This window comes from Panulirus ornatus, chromosome 1 (assembly GCF_036320965.1).
Source record: "Panulirus ornatus isolate Po-2019 chromosome 1, ASM3632096v1, whole genome shotgun sequence".
In the NCBI taxonomy this organism is placed as follows: Eukaryota; Metazoa; Arthropoda; class Malacostraca; order Decapoda; family Palinuridae; genus Panulirus; species Panulirus ornatus.
The window spans coordinates 6,598,302-6,616,607 of record NC_092224.1 but is presented as its reverse complement, the minus strand read 5'-3'; the positions used below and the strand labels follow the sequence as shown (position 1 = coordinate 6,616,607).

The following is an 18,306-nucleotide window of genomic DNA, read 5'->3' as shown; positions in this document are numbered from 1 at the left end:
TACATAACAAACTGTTAATGGTGCATTTCCTAAGATATAATTCAGGTGGGGTGATACCTGTGAGTGGTACTTAATAGTGAACAGAATGGAAATCATTACAGTTATATATATACAATTGAAGTTATGCCATAGGCTGCAGATAAGTTACAGAACTGTATTTGGAAGAAAGTTCAGCAAGGATGTTAGTGAGAAAGCTGAAGTTATTGCAAAAGTGAAAAATTGATGGTACACTTAAAGCTCTGTGAATGGAAAAAAATTGTTAAGTGTGCAAAGAGTTTGCATGAAGGGAAGCTTATCCCAACTCTGATGTTTGGATGTGAACTCCAAGTTTATATAGTCCAGATGATGGTAAGTCAAAGAAAGAAGGTAAAGAGGACAAATAAAGTAAAACAAAAATGAGAGAAGGATATATTGTGTGAAAAAATCACTGGGAAGACACATGAAAGAAAGTCTTAGTTATTAGATTGGGTGATCCTTCTTAATCATGAAAGAATCACATTAGTACTTATCTGGGTTTTTCTGTGTGATCAAATATCTGGGTTTTTCTGTGTGATCAAAGCTGTACTTATATAGGTTGCCAGTTCTTGTCATTTGGATTGGAATGCACACTTTATCAGTATAACACAATGCAGTAATTTGTGTGACCTAGTGGGGACCCTGTCCATAGGTATGGGGGCTGCATTTTCCTTTGATTTAGACTGGATGGTGTGCTCAATCAGTGTGAAGAGATTCCTTGTCACGAGACAACTACAATTAGCACCAGGAAAGAATTCTAGAGTATTAGTTACCTGTATACTATGATGGGGAATATTTGACCATGGCATATGCTTCAAATTTAGATGTCTGTCCTGCAGCAAATATGGTTAATATATCAAACTGTTTTTGTATTTCTTTAACTTTTCTTGATATATCTTATTAATTGATAAGACTGTGATATTTCTTTGAATTTCTTGATAAACCTTGGTCCTTGGGACCCCCATGAAATTTAAGGGCTTGGTCCTTTAAGGGTTAAGTGTACTTTTTTGTCACTCATTGTGACAAATATGTATCATTTATGAATCCTTATGGCTTGTGAGTTCTTTAAACTGACCTTAATTTTAGATTTGGTTATGGTTTTCTGTATATCATGATGTACTTTATTTTATGGTACAGTTTTTGATATTATTTTCTGAGAGAAAGCTTGCCATTTTGATTAATATTACAAATAACTTAACAAATTATATTGATTAGTTTCTGAAATGTACAGTGAGAAGGTACTTTGTAGATACTGAAATATTCTTACATTATGTACAGTATAGGTGAGGATATAGTTTTTACTGGTATCAAAGGAAGAAGGAAATGTAAACTTTTAAACTGTAGTTTTTTTTATTTCCTGTTTGATTTATCATCATACAAAGATGGTCATGTTCATTTGATGGATAATGAATTTTTCTCCTCAGATGGGAGGTTTATACGAACATGGGTCGACAGATTCCTGGGACAAGGTTCATTGCATTTAAGGTTCCACTGCGTGAGGCAAGTACCCATATTTAACTTTCTTTTTGAATTTTGAGAAGTGTAGTTTTAGAATTTTTGTCATTAAGTTTCTCTTCTTGATCTGAAAAGTCTTTTTTATTCTGAGGCCTAATTCCACTTATGAAAGCATGCACATACATTTAAGTAATTGAATATGTTTCATTTGCCTTCTTTTTCAACCCTTGCACCTTCCTCCTGACCTAATAATTGGTGTACGTATGGTGCTCAGTGTTGTAAATGGAAATGATGAAGAGCTTGTCAGATTAGTGTGCTGAAAAAGGACTGGTGATTGGGAATACCTGGTTTAAAAAGAGAGATATACGTAATGATACGTATGTGAGTAGGAGAGATGACCAGAGAGCATAATTGGATTATGTTTTAATTGTTAGGCGTGCAAAAGAGAGACTTTTGGATGTTAATGTGCTGAGAGGTGCAACTGGAGGGATGTCTGAATGTCTGAGAGAATGCTGGGGTAAAGAGAGTGGTGAGAGTAAGTGAGCTTGGGAAGGAGACTTGTGTGAGGAAGTAGCAGGAGAGAATGAGTGCAGAATGGAAAAAGGTGAGAGCAAAGAACATAAGGGGAGTGGGGGAGGAATGGGATGTATTTAGGGAAGCAATGATGGCTTGTGCAAAAGATGGTTGTGGCATGAGAAGTGTGGGAGGTGGACAGATTAGAAACGGTAGTGAGTGGTGGGATGAAGAAGTAAGATTGTTAGTGAAAGAGAAGAGAGAGGCATTTGGATGATTTTTTGCAGGGAAATAGTGCAAATGACTGGGAGACGTATAAAAGAAAGAGGCAGGAGGTCAAGAGAAAGGTGCAAGAGGTGAAAAAGGGGGCAAATGAGAGTTGGGGTGAGAGAGTATCATTAGATTTTAGGGAGGATAAAAAGATGTTTTGGAAGGAGGTAAGTAAAGTGCGTAAGACGAGAGAATAAATGGAAACATTGGTGAAGGGGGCAAATGTGAAGGTAATAACAAGTAGTGGTGATGTGAGGAGATGGGGTGAGTATTTTGAAGGTTTGTTGAATGTGTTAGATGATGGAGTGGCAGATATAGGGTGTTTTGGTCGAGGTGGTGTGCGAAGTGAGAGGGTTAGGGAGAATGATTTGGTAAACAGATAAGAGGTAGTAAAAGCTTTGCGGAACATGAAAACCGGCAAGGCAGCAGGTTTGGATGGTATTGCAGTGGAATTTATTAAAAAAGGGGGTGATTGTGTTGTTGAGTGGTTGGTAAGGATATTTGATGTATGTATGACTCATGGTGAGGTACCTGAGGATTGGGGGAATGCATGCATAATGCCATTGTACAAAGGCAAATGAGACAAAGGTGAGTGCTCAAATTACAGCGGTATAAGTTTGTTGAGTATTCTTGTGAAATTATGCGGGAGGGTATTGATTGAGAGGGTGAAAGCATGGACAAAGCATCAGACTGGGGAAGAGCAGTGTGGTTTCAGAAGTGGTAGAGGATGTGTGGATCAGGTGTTTGCTTTGAAGAATGTATGTGGGAAATACTTAGGAAAGGAAATGGATTTGTATGTAGCATTTATGGATCTGGAGAAGGCATATTATAGAGTTGATAGAGATGCCCTGTGGAAGGTATGAAGAATATATGGTGTGGGAGGCAAGTTGCTAGAAGGAATGAAAAGTTCGTATCGAGGATGTTAGGCATATGTATGAGTAGGAAGGGAGGAAAGTGATTGGTTCTCAGTGAATATTGGTTTGTGGCAGGGGTGCGTGATGTCTCCATGGTTGTTTAATTTGTTTATGGATGGGGTTGTTAGGGAGGTGAATGCAAGAGTTTTGGAGAGAGGGGCAAGTATGCAGTCTGTTGTGGATGAGAGAGCTTGGGAAGTGAGTCAGTTGTTTGCTGATGATACAGCGCTGGTTGCAGATTCGTGTGAGAAACTGCAGAAGCTGGTGACTGAGTTTGGTAAAGTGTGTGAAAGAAGAAAGCTGAGAGTTAATGTGAATTAGAGCAAGGTTATTAGGTTCAGTATGGTTGAGGGACAAGTTAATTGGGAGGTAAGTTTGAATGGAGGAAAACTGGAGGAAGTGAAGTGTTTTAGATATTTGGGAGTGGATTTGGCAGCGTATGGAACCATTGAAGCGGAAGTGAGTCACAGAATGGGGGAGGGGCGAAAGTTCTAGGAGCGTTGAAAAATATGTGGAGGGCGAGAACCTCATGTCAGAAATCAAAAAATGGTATGTTTGAAGGAATAATGGTTCCAACAGTGTTATATGCTTGCGTGGCATGGGCTATAGATAAGAGTTGTGCAGAGGAGGGTGGATGTGTTGGAAATGAGATGTTTGAGGACAATATGTGGTGAGGTAGTTTGATCGAGTAAGTAATGAAAGGGTGAGAGAGATGTGTGGTAATAAAAAGAGTGTGGATGAGAGAGCAGAAGAGGGTGTTTTGAAATGGTTTGTTCACATGGAGTGAATGAGTGAGGAAAGATTGTCAAAGAGAATATATTTATCAGAGGTGGAGGGAATGAGGAGAAGTGGGAGACCATATTGGAGGTGGAAAGATGGAGTGAAAAACATTTTGAGCGATCAGGGCTTGAACATGCGGATGGGTGAGAGGCGTGCATGGAATAGAGTGAATTCGAACGATGTGGTATACCAGGGTCGACGTGCTGTCAATGGATATAACCAGGGCATATGAAGTGTCTGGGGTCAACCATGGAAAGTTTTGTTAGGCCTAGATGTGGAAAGGGAGCTGTGGTTTTGGTGCATTATACATGACAGCTAGAGACTGAGTGTGAACGAATGCGGCCTTTGTTGTCTTTTCCTAGCGGTACCTTGTGCGCATGCAGGGAAGGGGGTTGTCATTTGTGGTGGGGTGGCGATGGGAATAAATAAAGGCAGACTGTATGAATTATGTACATGTGTGTATATGTATATGTGTGTTTGTATATATATATGTATACATTGAAATGTATGGGTATGTATATGTGCGTGTGTGGACTTGTATGTGTATGTAGGTGGGTTGGGCCATTCATTCATCTGTTTCCCTGTGCTACCTCGCTGATGCTGGAGACAGCGACAAAGTATAATGATAATGATAACTCTTACCCTTTCATTACTTACTCGATCCAACCACCTCACACCACATATTGTCCTCAAACATCTCATTTTCAACCCATCCACCCTCCTCCGCACAACTCTATGTATTGCCCATGCCTCGCAACCATATAACATTTTTGGAACCACTAAACCTTCAAACATACCCATTTTTGCTCTCAGAGATGACGTTCTCACCTTCCACACATTCTTCAACGCTCCCAGAATCTTTGCCCCCTCCCCCACCCAATGACTCGCTTCTGCTTCCATGGTTCCGTCTGCTGCCAAATCCATTCCCAGATATCTAAAACACTTCACTTTCTCCAGTTTTTCTCCATTCAAACTTACCTCCCAATTGACTTGTCCCTCAACCCTACTTTACCTAATAAACTTGCTCTTATTCACATTTACTCTCAGCTTTCTTCTTTAAACACACTTTACCTAACTCAGTCACCACCTTCTGCGGTTTCTCACCCAAATCAACCACCAGTGCTCTATCATCAGCGAACAACAACTGACTCACTTCCCAAGCCCTCTCATCCAGAACAGACTGCATGCTTGCCCCTCTCTCCAAAACTCTTGCATTCACCTTCGTAACAACCCCATCCATAAACAAATTAAACAACCATGGAGACATCACCCCTGCTGCAAACCAACATTCACTGGGAACCAATCACTTTCCTGTCTTCCTTGTACACATGCCTTACATCCTTGATAAAAATTTTCACTGCTTCTAGCAACTTACCTCCCTCACCATATACTCTTAATACCTTCCACAGAGCATCTCTATGAACTCTATCATATTCCTTCTCTAGATCCATAAATGCTACATACAAATCCTTCTGTTTTTCTAAGTATTTCTCACATACATCCTTCAAAGCAAATACCTGATCCACACATCCTCTGCCACTTTTGAAACAACACTGCTCTTCCCCAGTCTGATGTTCTGTACATTCCTTCACCTTTTCAATCAATACTCTCCCATATAATTTCCCAGGAAGAGTCAACAAACTTATACCTCAGTAATTTGAACACTCACCTTTATCCCCTTTGCCTTTATACAGTGGCACTATGAATGCATTCCGCCAATCCTCAGGCCATTCAGATTGAACCATATATGCACTGAATATTCTCACCAACCAGTCAACAGCAGTCACCCCCTTTTTTTATAAATTCCACTGCAGTACCTTCCAAACCTGCTGCCTTGCCAGCTTTCATCTTCTGCAAAGCTTTCACTACCTCTTCCCTGTTTACCAAACCATTCTCCCTGAACCTCTCACATCGCGCACCACTTTGACCAAACCACCCTATATCCGCCACTCTTATCATTAAACACATTCAACAAACCTCCAAAATATTTACTCCATCTCCTTCTCACATCACCACTACTTGTTATTACCTACCCATTATCCCCCTTCACTGATGTTCTTGTTTGTTTTCTTGTCTTATGCACTTTATTTACCTCCTTCCAAAACATCTTTTTATCCTCCCCAAAATTTAAAGGTACTCTTTCATCCTAACTCGTTTGCCCTCTTTTTCACTTCTTGCACCTTACTCTTGACCTCCTGCCTCTTCCTTTTATACATCCCCCGGTCATTTACACTATTTTCATGCATGAATTGTCCATATGCCTCTCTCTTCTCTTTCACTAACAATCTTACTTCTTCAACCCACTACTCACTACCCTTTCTACTCTGCCCTTCTCCCACTTTTCTTATCCCACAGGCATCTTTTGCGCAAGCAATCACTGCCTCCCTAAATACATCCTATCCCTTCCCCACTCCCCTTACGTCATTTGCTCTCTCCTTTTAATATTCTGCACTCAGTCTCTCTTGGTGCTTCCTCACACAAGTCTCCTTTCCAAGCTCACTTACTCTCACCATGCTCTTCACCCCAACATTCTCTCTTCTTTTCTGAAAACCTCTACAAATCTTCACCTTCGCCTCCACAAGGTAATGATCAGACATCCCTCCAGTTGGCCCTCTCAGTACATTAATATCCAAAAGTCTCTCTTTCATGTGTGTTTCAATTAACACATAATCCAGTAAAGCTCTCTAGCCATCTCTCTTACTTACATATGTATACTTATGTATATCTTTCTTTTTTAATCAGGTATTTCCAATCACCAGTCCTTTTTCAGCGCACAAATCTACAAGCTCATCACCATTTCCATTTACAACAATGAACACCCCATGTACATCAATTATACCCTCAACTGCTGTATTACTCACCTTTGCATTCAAATCACCTATCACTTTAACCCAGTCTCCTGCATCCAAGCTGCTGATACACTCACTCAGCTGCTCGCAAAACGCTTGCCTTTCATGATCTTTCTTCTTGTGCCCAGGTGCATAGCCACCAATAATCACCCATCTCTCTCCATCCACTTTCAGTTTTACCCATATGAATCTAGAGTTTACTTTCTTGCACTCAATCACATACTCCCACCACACCTGTTTCAGGAGTAGTGCTACTCCTTCCTTAACTCTCGTCCTCTCACGAACCCCTGACTTTACTCCCAGGACATTCCAAAACCACTCTTCCCCTTTACCCTTGAGCTTCTTTTCACTCAAAGCCAAAACATCCACGTTCCTTTCCTCAGACATACTACTTATCTCTCCTTTTTTCTCATCTTTGTTACATCCACACACATTTAGAAACCCCAATCTGAGCCTTCAAGGAGGATGAGTACTCCCCCACATGACTCCTGTTTTCCCTTTTAGAAAGTTGAAATACAAGGAGGGGAGGGTTTCTAGCTATACTGATGACCATGGAGGAGACAGTTAGACTCAAAGCTTTAAGGAAGGAGTTGACAAGAGATTGAAAGATTTTGTAAATGATCAGAGCAACAATAGTTGAAAGGGTAATAACAGTGATTTTAGAAATATTTTAAGTCAGAGCAGTGTTATTTGTTGAAAGGATAAGAAGTCATCCCATTTTAGGATAGGTTGAAGTACGGTTGTGTTTTCTTGTGTCTAGAGATAGAACTGCTTTTTGAGGAGTGTAGAAAGGGATTACAGGTTGGGGAACAGGATTGGAAAAAGGTGCATCTGGTATTAAGGTAATTTTAGTTATCCATGGTGGGATTAGAAGAGGAAAGAGACCCAAAAAGAATTACTTTATGAGGGGTAGCAATGAAAAAGACTGCTGAGGGTCTACTGAATCGGCAGTTTCAGCACATGCCCAGTCAAACTTAAAACAAATTAGTTGGGTTTGAAGTGATGGCAACATGTTGTAAGCTGTTAAGAAACTCTGGGTTGGTGGATTTGGGTATTGGAGTCACATATGCTGTTTTCCAAGCTGTGGGGCACTTAGATTGTTTGAGTGAAGCATTAATTATGGCAGTTAGTAGTGTAGCTAATTCATGTGAGAATTCCTTGTATGGTTTCACTGGAAAGTGTATGGGTTTATTTGAGCATCTGGTTTTAAGCTTAAAGCACTGAAGGTGCATTGCTACTTTATATTCTTGTATTGTGTTTGGGGAAGATGGGATTGGTAAGTATGCTGGGAGGGAGCTGATGTTGAGTTGTGGTAATTGTTGGCAAATAATAGAAAAGTGGTTGGTGATTTACTTTGTGACTTCCTTATTGCTAAGTTAGTCTACACATGGGAATGGGGAGAGTCTTTGCTTCTTACAGCCAGTTAGTTCTTTTATTTTTTTCTTTCCACTGTCCAGTTTTGTCCTGCTTTAAATAATGCACTTTGTTTGGGTAATAGGCCGTATTTGTAGCTTGTACTTCAAGTTGCATTTTATTGTGAAGTTGTTTGTATAGGTTAAGTTGCGACTTTGGAATTTATTGATTTCATTGTTGCAATAGCCTCTTAAAGTGGTAGGTGATCCAGAAAGAGTCAGTCGGTGTAGTGTTACTGTCTTCTGGAGAAAGAAGTGTCGGTAGGTCTGGCTGTAGGTTTCATGATATTTCTCTTGTGATTTCAACATCATCACTAGTTGTGCAGTCTAGTATGTCATGTTACCCACCAAGCATAATTTTTCTTTGCTTGGTCAGTAAGGGCCCAATAAGTGTTTGCCCACTTGTTTTGGGAGATGATGGGGCGGGGGACTACAACACTGATAAATATTGAGGTTTTATATGAGGCATTTAGGCTTTTGTTCTGAAAGAGAACTGCACAATTTATGTTTTTCTCCATGCTGCTATTTTCCAGTGTAAGAAAAAAGAATGCAAGAAGAATGTATTCGAGCTCATCAGGTATTTGTAGATGCAAGTCTTAAAGGATGGAATGTTTTAGGAAGAGAAATTCACTGCTTCACTGTAAGGGAAAAGAGTCATGATGAGTATATCTCATATGGTTGATCTTCACATAGGCTGTGAGAAGCAGTAGTCTGACTGCTGCAGTTGGTTCAGGTCATGGGAAGAGGGTCATATATAGAAGCTCAGGCAGTCATTGGTTGAAATTATCCCTGGGTAAGAGAGAGGTTGAAGAAGAGCCACCCAAGGTATGTCAGAAGTATACCATACTGTGACCCCAGTAGATATGAAATAGCTGCTTATAAAGAATATGATTGTGGCACTGATACATTTCTAACTTTTGGGAAGATGCTTCTTATATGGGGCAACTAGGGTTACATGGAGGATGTGGTGACCTACATTTAAGTTATACGAGGGTTGATTTGAGATGTTTTGAAATTGAGTAGTAAGTAATGAGTGCAATGTGGTATATAAGTACAAATTGCATTTTGGCATTTTTTTTTTTTTTGTACTTTTTTATTTGGCTCAGAATTGCATGAACAATATTTTGAAATTGATATGTCCTTGCCAATGGTGACACAGCCTTAATTCTTCTCAACCACATATTGTAATTCAAGCATGATCAAAGTATTTTTAAAAAACCTAAGCAACAAAGAATAACAACCTTATCCTGAATTGTATGTTATTTGGCTCCTTAATTGTAAAGTTCAGGCAATTAATTTTTGTACAAAATTGAAATGTTAGTGTTGACAACGTGGGGAATGCTTATATGACTTGAAAACATTGATTGCTGATTTTAAGAGAGAGAGATAGATATTGCACAGGAGACACTGAAGTCTACTTGTAAAGGACATGCATTTTCCATCATATAACAGCCTACCTTTGTGAAGGCTTGCTAGCTAAAGATTAAGCTGTGAATCATAGTTGATTACTGATTAAGGACTGGGTTTGTGAATCATAGTTGATTACTGATTAAAGACTAGGTTTGTGAATTAAAGACTAGGAGATATTTTTTTTTTTGGAGTGTCCTTGGAAGTATGGTGAACGAGGGAAATTTGGTAAAAAGAATAGTGATAGAAATAGTGATAGATAGGTGGTAATCATAGGGTTCAGTCCAGGTGCATATTGTGAATTAGTCTTCTGTTTTTTATAATATTCTTCAACTTTTACTGCATACATTTCATTTTCATTGAAAATGCCCATCATACTGGTGAATGTTCATCACCATGTTGCTTATCATGTTTACAGTCATGACTTTTATCATGTGCTGTATTTTAAGTTTGGAAAATTTGTGCTTTCAAAATAGGTGGTTTTGGATGTATCTGTGAAGCTAGCTTTGAGGAAAAACACTTTACTATAAAGCATTGCTACTCATTATATTTGTTCAGCTGTATGAAATTACACACCCATATTAAATTAAGCATACTATTTTTGGTATATTGTATCGTAAAGAATATTTCTGTAATTGTTTGTCATATCTCTATAGGTAAAGAGGGTTATGGATTCAGCTTTTTGCCTGTCACATGCTGAAACTTGTTATGCACATGTAAGCTGGTTTAGACCATAGTGTGAATTAGTGAGCTGAAAAATACATTGACAATGATCAAATTAAGAGTTGTGATTGGGTGAGTGGTAGTAGGGATAGAACATCTGATTGGGGAGAAGCTTCAAGAAAGGTTGGGGATGTGTGGACCAAATGTTTGCTCAGAAGAATCTGTTTCAGATTTATCTGGGGTAAGAGATATGGAGAGTGTGTCATAGAACACTCACCTAGATATTCTAAAAAGTCATAGGTTTGAACCCTGCTCTTGCCACTGTTGGAATATCTGCCCCTCTATACCAGATCCCCATAATTGTGAATCTGTATTAGTCCATGGAACTGGGAATTGTTCATTGTCACTTTTAATTGTTTGCAAATTAATCTCTACATTATCAAGTCCTCTGCTGTTGCTGTCTGGCCAGACTAGCCTCATGTCAAATAGATGTACAAATACATGGATTAGGTAAATTAAAGCACAATTTACGCTGCAGTGATCGCCTTGTTCCTTAATAAAGAAGAGTAGCGTACCTGTCAAAAAAGAAAACTTTAATATATATGTTCGTGAATGGTATTAAACTTGCAGTAAGTGGATTTGAGATTCCCAATCTTTGTTTTCAGATTAGACACATTTTTACATGCATAAACAAATGTGTACATAAGAACTTACACATTACAAAGTTGGAAAGTTGACTATATGGGCTTTAGGCCTGTTGCATGACATCAGCATCAGATTCTAACCATTGATCAAAAGAATGTGAAGACGTTTCTCATGTGTTCAAGATAATTCTAAGTTCTTACACTTTCAGTGCAAATATGGCCCTTGTGTGTCATGATTGGCCATTTCAAGCTTGGTATGGGATGTGTTCAGTGACAGCTTGTTCTTGATGTGCTTTTACTGGCACGGGCTGGGCGTATGCTCTTACAGTACCAATACTCTCATAGGTTGGATGTTGTTCTTGGGGTGCTATTACTTGCTTGGGTTGGATACTTGGGGTGCCAGAACTGAAAGAGGTCGGATGTTTGTTCTTGGTGTATCATAACTGGCACAGGTTGGGTTTGTGATTTAGTGTATGGATTCTATGGTGGAGGTGTGTCTGAAAGTTGGTTTTTTGTGATATAATTTGCTAAGACTGAACTTGGCATGGGCTATTGTCAATCACTGTCTGTTTTCAGATATGCCATTACCGACACAAGTCAGGAGTGGATTCTCCAGGTTCCATCACAGGCATGGGTTGGCATGTATGTATTGGTTAGTAGTGAGCTCTTATTGGTAGATGTGCGAGTTGTGTAAGATGTGACGAAATGCTTCATCCCACTTAGAAACTGAGTGATTAATCTCCTCTGATCAGAGTTGTGCGTGTGAAGATTCGCCAAGACTAAACTTTGCATGGGCTGTTGTCAATGACAACCTGTTTTGGGGTGTGCTATTACTGCTCAGGTTTTGTGTGTGTGTTTTGGGTGCCATTACTGGCACAGGATGGCTCATGTGTCACTGTAGTGTAGTAGGTTTTTTTTTAGGAGGATGTGTGTATTGTGTAAAATGTGTCATCGTAGTGTTGATGATATTGAAATTATTGTATGTAATTTCTGTCTGAATGTGGAATGTAAACTTAGGTTTAAGGGCCATTTAGCTTTTTATTCATAAGTATAGGGTTCACTTACTAAATGGCTGATTGAATACTTTGCTGAAAGACATTGAAATACGTACTGTTGTAATTCAGTGGTGAATTATGTGTAGTATTTTACTGATTACTAGCCAAAATTCAGCTAACTAGAGGGGAATATAGTTTCTTCTTAAAGGTGTTTTGATGCTATATTGCTGAGAAAGGAATTCAGCCAAAGCATAAGGAGATGAACAGTGAAATTGATACGGAGAAAGGGAGAATTACTGTACGACGGGGAAATGAGTACTTGTGACAAGTTTCGAAGGAAACGCTGCACGTCAGTATATGACTGTCTCCCCTAAAATGGCCATTTTCTGTAGTGATTCGTTTTCTTTTACAAGTGAAGCCTATACTCTAAATAATGTTCATGGCATTATTTAACGTTCTGTTATAATGACAGGTCGTCACCACTTGTTCATAGATTATTTATTTACTGATTGTAGTTGTCCCAAAAGAAGGAAAAATCTGATCTGCACCATGTATGTATGTTAGATTGATTGGCTGTTTTTTTTTTCTTAATTTTCCAAAAGAAGGAACAGAGAAGGGGGCCAGGTGAGAATATTTCCTCAAAGGCCCAGTCCTCTGTTCTTAACGCTACCTCGCTAACGCGGGAAATGGCAAATAGTATGAATATATATATATATATATATATATATATATATATATATATATATATATATATATATATATATATATATATATATATATATATTTTTTTTTTTTTTTTTTTTTTTTTTTTTTATACTTTGTCGCTGTCTCCCGCGTTTGCGAGGTAGCGCAAGGAAACAGAAGAAAGAAATGGCCCAACCCCCCCCCCCCATACACATGTACATACACACGTCCACACACGCAAATATACATACCTACACAGCTTTCCATGGTTTACCCCAGCCGCTTCACATGCCTTGATTCACTCCACTGACAGCACGTCAACCCCTGTATACCACATCGCTCCAATTCACTCTATTCCTTGCCCTCCTTACACCCTCCTGCATGTTCAGGCCCCGATCACACAAAATCTTTTTCACTCCATCTTTCCACCTCCAATTTGGTCTCCCTCTTCTCCTCGTTCCCTCCACCTCCGACACATATATCCTCTTGGTCAATCTTTCCTCACTCATTCTCTCCATGTGCCCAAACCATTTCAAAACACCCTCTTCTGCTCTCTCAACCACGCTCTTTTTATTTCCACACATCTCTCTTACCCTTACGTTACTTACTCGATCAAACCACCTCACACCACACATTGTCCTCAAACATCTCATTTCCAGCACATCCATCCTCCTGCGCACAACTCTATCCATAGCCCACGCCTAGCAACCATACAACATTGTTGGAACCACTATTCCTTCAAACATACCCATTTTTGCTTTCCGAGATAATGTTCTCGACTTCCACACATTTTTCAAGGCTCCCAAGATTTTCGCCCCCTCCCCCACCCTATGATCCACTTCCGCTTCCATGGTTCCATCCGCTGACAGATCCACTCCCAGATATCTAAAACACTTCACTTCCTCCAGTTTTTCTCCATTCAAACTCACCTCCCAATTGACTTGACCCTCAACCCTACTGTACCCAATAACCTTGCTCTTATTCACATTTACTCTTAACTTTCTTCTTCCACACACTTTACCAAACTCAGTCACCAGCTTCTGCAGTTTCTCACATGAATCAGCCACCAGCGCTGTATCATGAGCGAACAACAACTGACTCACTTCCCAAGCTCTCTCATCCCCAACAGACTTCATACTTGCCCCTCTTTCCAGGACTCTTGCATTTACCTCCCTAACAACCCCATCCATAAACAAATTATATATATATATATATATATATATATATATATATATATATATATATATATATATATATATATATATTCTTATACTTTGTCGCTGTCTCCCGCGTTTGCGAGGTAGCGCAAGGAAACAGACGAAAGAAATGCCCCCCCCCCCCCCCATACACATGTATATACATACGTCCACACACGCAAATATACATACCTACACAGCTTTCCATGGTTTACCCCAGACGCTTCACATGCCTTGATTCAATCCACTGACAGCACGTCAACCCCGGTATACCACATCGCTCCAATTCACTCTATTCCTTGCCCTCCTTTCACCCTCCTGCATGTTCAGGCCCCGATCACACAAAATCTTTTTCACTCCATCTTTCCACCTCCAATTTGGTCTCCCTCTTCTCCTTGCTCCCTCCACCTCCGACACATATATCCTCTTGGTCAATCTTTCCTCACTCATCCTCTCCATGTGCCCAAACCACTTCAAAACACCCTCTTCTGCTCTCTCAACCACGCTCTTTTTATTTCCACACATCTCTCTTACCCTTACGTTACTCACTCGATCAAACCACCTCACACCACACATTGTCCTCAAACATCTCATTTCCAGCACATCCATCCTCCTGCGCACAACTCTATCCATAGCCCACGCCTCGCAACCATACAACATTGGTGGAACCACTATTCCTTCAAACATACCCATTTTTGCTTTCCGAGATAATGTTCTCGACTTCCACACATTCTTCAAGGCCCCCAGAATTTTCACCCCCTCCCCCACCCTATGATCCACTTCCGCTTCCATGGTTCCATCCGCTGCCAGATCCACTCCCAGATATCTAAAACACTTCACTTCCTCCAGTTTTTCTCCATTCAAACTCACCTCCCAATTGACTTGACCCTCAACCCTACTGTACCTAATAACCTTGCTCTTATTCACATTTACTCTTAACTTTCTTCTTCCACACACTTTACCAAACTCAGTCACCACCTTCTGCAGTTTCTCACATGAATCAGCCACCAGCGCTGTATCATCAGCGAACAACAACTGACTCACTTCCCAAGCTCTCTCATCCCCAACAGAGTTCATACTTGCCCCTCTTTCCAAAACTCTTCCATTTACCTCCCTAACAACCCCATCCATAAACAAATTAAACAACCATGGAGACATCACACACCCCTGCCGCAAACCTACATTCACTGAGAACCAATCACTTTCCTCTCTTCCTACACGTACACATGCCTTACATCCTCAATAAAAACTTTTCACTGCTTCTAACAACTTTCCTCCCACACCATATATTCTTATTACCTTCCACAGAGCTTCTCTATCAACTCTATCATATGCCTTCTCCAGATCCATAAATGCTACATACAAATCCATTTGCTTTTCTAAGTATTTCTCACATACATTCTTCAAAGCAAACACCTGATCCACACATCCTCTACCACTTCTGAAACCACACTGCTCTTCCCCAATCTGATGCTCTGTACATGCCTTCACCCTCTCAATCAATACCCTCCCATATAATTTACCAGGAATACTCAACAAACTTATACCTCTGTAATTTGAGCACTCACTCTTATCCCCTTTGCCTTTGTACAATGGCACTATGCACGCATTCCGCCAATCCTCAGGCACCTCACCATGAGTCATACATACATTAAATAACCTTACCAACCAGTCAACAATACAGTCACCCCCTTTTTTAATAAATTCCACTGCAATACCATCCAAACCTGCTGCCTTGCCGGCTTTCATCTTCCGCAAAGCCTTCACTACCTCTTCTCTGTTTACCAAATCATTTTCCCTAACCCTCTCACTTTGCACACCACCTCGACCAAAACACCCTATATCTGCCACTCTATCATCAAACACATTCAACAAACCTTCAAAATACTCACTCCATCTCCTTCTCACATCACCACTACTTGTTATCACCTCCCCATTTGCGCCCTTCACTGAAGTTACCATTTGCTCCCTTGTCTTACGCACTTTATTTACCTCCTTCCAGAACATCATATATATATATATATATATATATATATATATATATATATATATATATATATATATATATATATATATATATATATATTATCCCTGGGGATAGGGGTCAAAGAATACTTCCCACGCATTCCTCGCGTGTCGTAGAAGGCGACTAGAGGGGACGGGAGCGGGGGGCCAGAAATCCTCCCCTCCTTGTATTTTTTAACTTTGTAAAATGGGAAACAGAAGAAGCAGTCACGCGGGGAGTGCTCATCCTCCTTGAAGGCTCAGAGTGGGGTGTCTAAATGTGTGTGGATGTCTAAATGTGTGTGGATATATATATATATATATATATATATATATATATATATATATATTATCCCTGGGGATAGGGGAGAAAGAATACTTCCCACGTATTCCCTGCGTGTCGTAGAAGGCGACTAAAAGGGAAGGGAGCGGGGGGCTGGAAATCCTCCCCTCTCGTTTTTTTTTTTTTTTTTCTTTTTTAATTTTCCAAAAGAAGGAACAGAGAAGGGGGCCAGGTGAGGATATTCCCTCAAAGGCCCAGTCCTCTGTTCTTAACGCTACCTCGCTATCGCGGGAAATGGCGAATAGTATGAAAAAAAAAAAAAAAATATATATATATATATATATATATATATATATATATATATATATATATATATATATATATATATATATATATATACATTTTTTTTTTTTTTTTTTTTTTTTTTTTAATACCTCGTCGCTGTCTCCCGCGGTTGCGAGGTAGCGCAAGGAAACAGACGAAAGAAATGGCCCCCCCCCCCCCCATACACATGTACATACACACGTCCACACACGCAAATATACATACCTACACAGCTTTCCATGGTTTACCCCGGACGCTTCACATGCCTTGATTCAATCCACTGACAGCACGTCAACCCCTGTATACCACATCGCTCCAATTCACTCTATTCCTTGCCCTCCTTTCACCCTCCTGCATGTTCAGGCCCCGATCACACAAAATCCTTTTCACTCCATCTTTCCACCTCCAATTTGGTCTCCCTCTTCTCCTCGTTCCCTCCACCTCCGACACATATATCCTCTTGGTCAATCTTTCCTCACTCATTCTCTCCATGTGCCCAAACCATTTCAAAACACCCTCTTCTGCTCTCTCAACCACGCTCTTTTTATTTCCACACATCTCTTACCCTTACGTTACTTACTCGATCAAACCACCTCACACCACACATTGTCCTCAAACATCTCATTTCCAGCACATCCATCCTCCTGCGCACAAATCTATCCATAGCCCACGCCTCGCAACCATACAACATTGTTGGAACCACTATTCCTTCAAACATAGCCATTTTTGCTTTCCGACATGATGTACTCGACTTCCACACATTCTTCAAGGCTCCCAGAATTTTCGCCCCCTCCCCCACCCTATGATCCACTTCCGCTTCCATGGTTCCATCCGCTGCCAGATCCACTCCCAGATATCTAAAACACTTTACTTCCTCCAGTTTTTCTCCATTCAAACTTACCTCCCAATTGACTTGACCCTCAACCCTACTGTACCTAATAACCTTGCTCTTATTCACATTTACTCTTAACTTTCTTCTTTCACACACTTTACCAAACTCAGTCACCACCTTCTGCAGTTTCTCACATGAATCAGCCACCAGCGCTGTATCATCAGCGAACAACAACTGACTCACTTCCCAAGCTCTCTCATCCCCAACAGAGTTCATACTTGCCCCTCTTTCCAAAGCTCTTGCATTTACCTCCCTAACAACCCCATCCATAAACAAATTAAACAACCATGGAGACATCACACACCCCTGCCGCAAACCTACATTCACTGAGAACCAATCTCTTTCCTTTCTTCCTACACGTACACATGCCTTACATCCTCGATAAAAACTTTTCACTGCTTCTAACAACTTGCCTCCCACACCATATATTCTTAATACCTTCCACAGAGCATCTCTATCAACTCTATCATATGCCTTCTCCAGATCCATAAATGCTACATACAAATCCATTTGCTTTTCTAAGTATTTCTCACATACATTCTTCAAAGCAAACACCTGATCTACACATCCTCTACCACTTCTGAAACCACACTGCTCTTCCCTAGTCTGATGCTCTGTACATGCCTTCACCCTCTCAATCAATACCCTCCCATATAATTTACCAGGAATACTCAACAAACTTATACCTCTGTAATTTGAGCACTCACTCTTATCCCCTATGCCTTTGTACAATGGCACTATGCACGCATTCCGCCACTCCTCAGGCACCTCACCATGAGTCATACATACATTGAATAACCTTACCAACCATCCAATAATACAATCACCCCCTTTTTTAATAAATTCCACTGCAATACCATCCAAACCTGCTGCCTTGCCGGCTTTCATCTTCCGCAAAGCTTTTACTACCTCTTCTCTGTTTACCAAATCATTTTCCCTAACCCTCTCACTTTGCACACCACCTCGACCAAAACACCCTATATCTGCCACTCTATCATCAAACACA

General features: G+C 40.3%; 1 protein-coding gene across 2 annotated transcripts in view; it reads left to right on the top strand.

The window, feature by feature from the left end:
- LOC139754668 (uncharacterized) overlaps positions 1 to 18,306 on the top strand; it is a 575,370-nt gene that overhangs the window by 12,662 nt on the left and 544,402 nt on the right. For both annotated transcript variants that reach the window (XM_071672345.1, XM_071672254.1), the window contains exon 2: positions 1,440 to 1,515. In XM_071672345.1, coding sequence (XP_071528446.1) covers positions 1,440 to 1,515 — 76 coding nt within the window. The remainder of the gene's footprint in view (positions 1 to 1,439; positions 1,516 to 18,306) is intronic.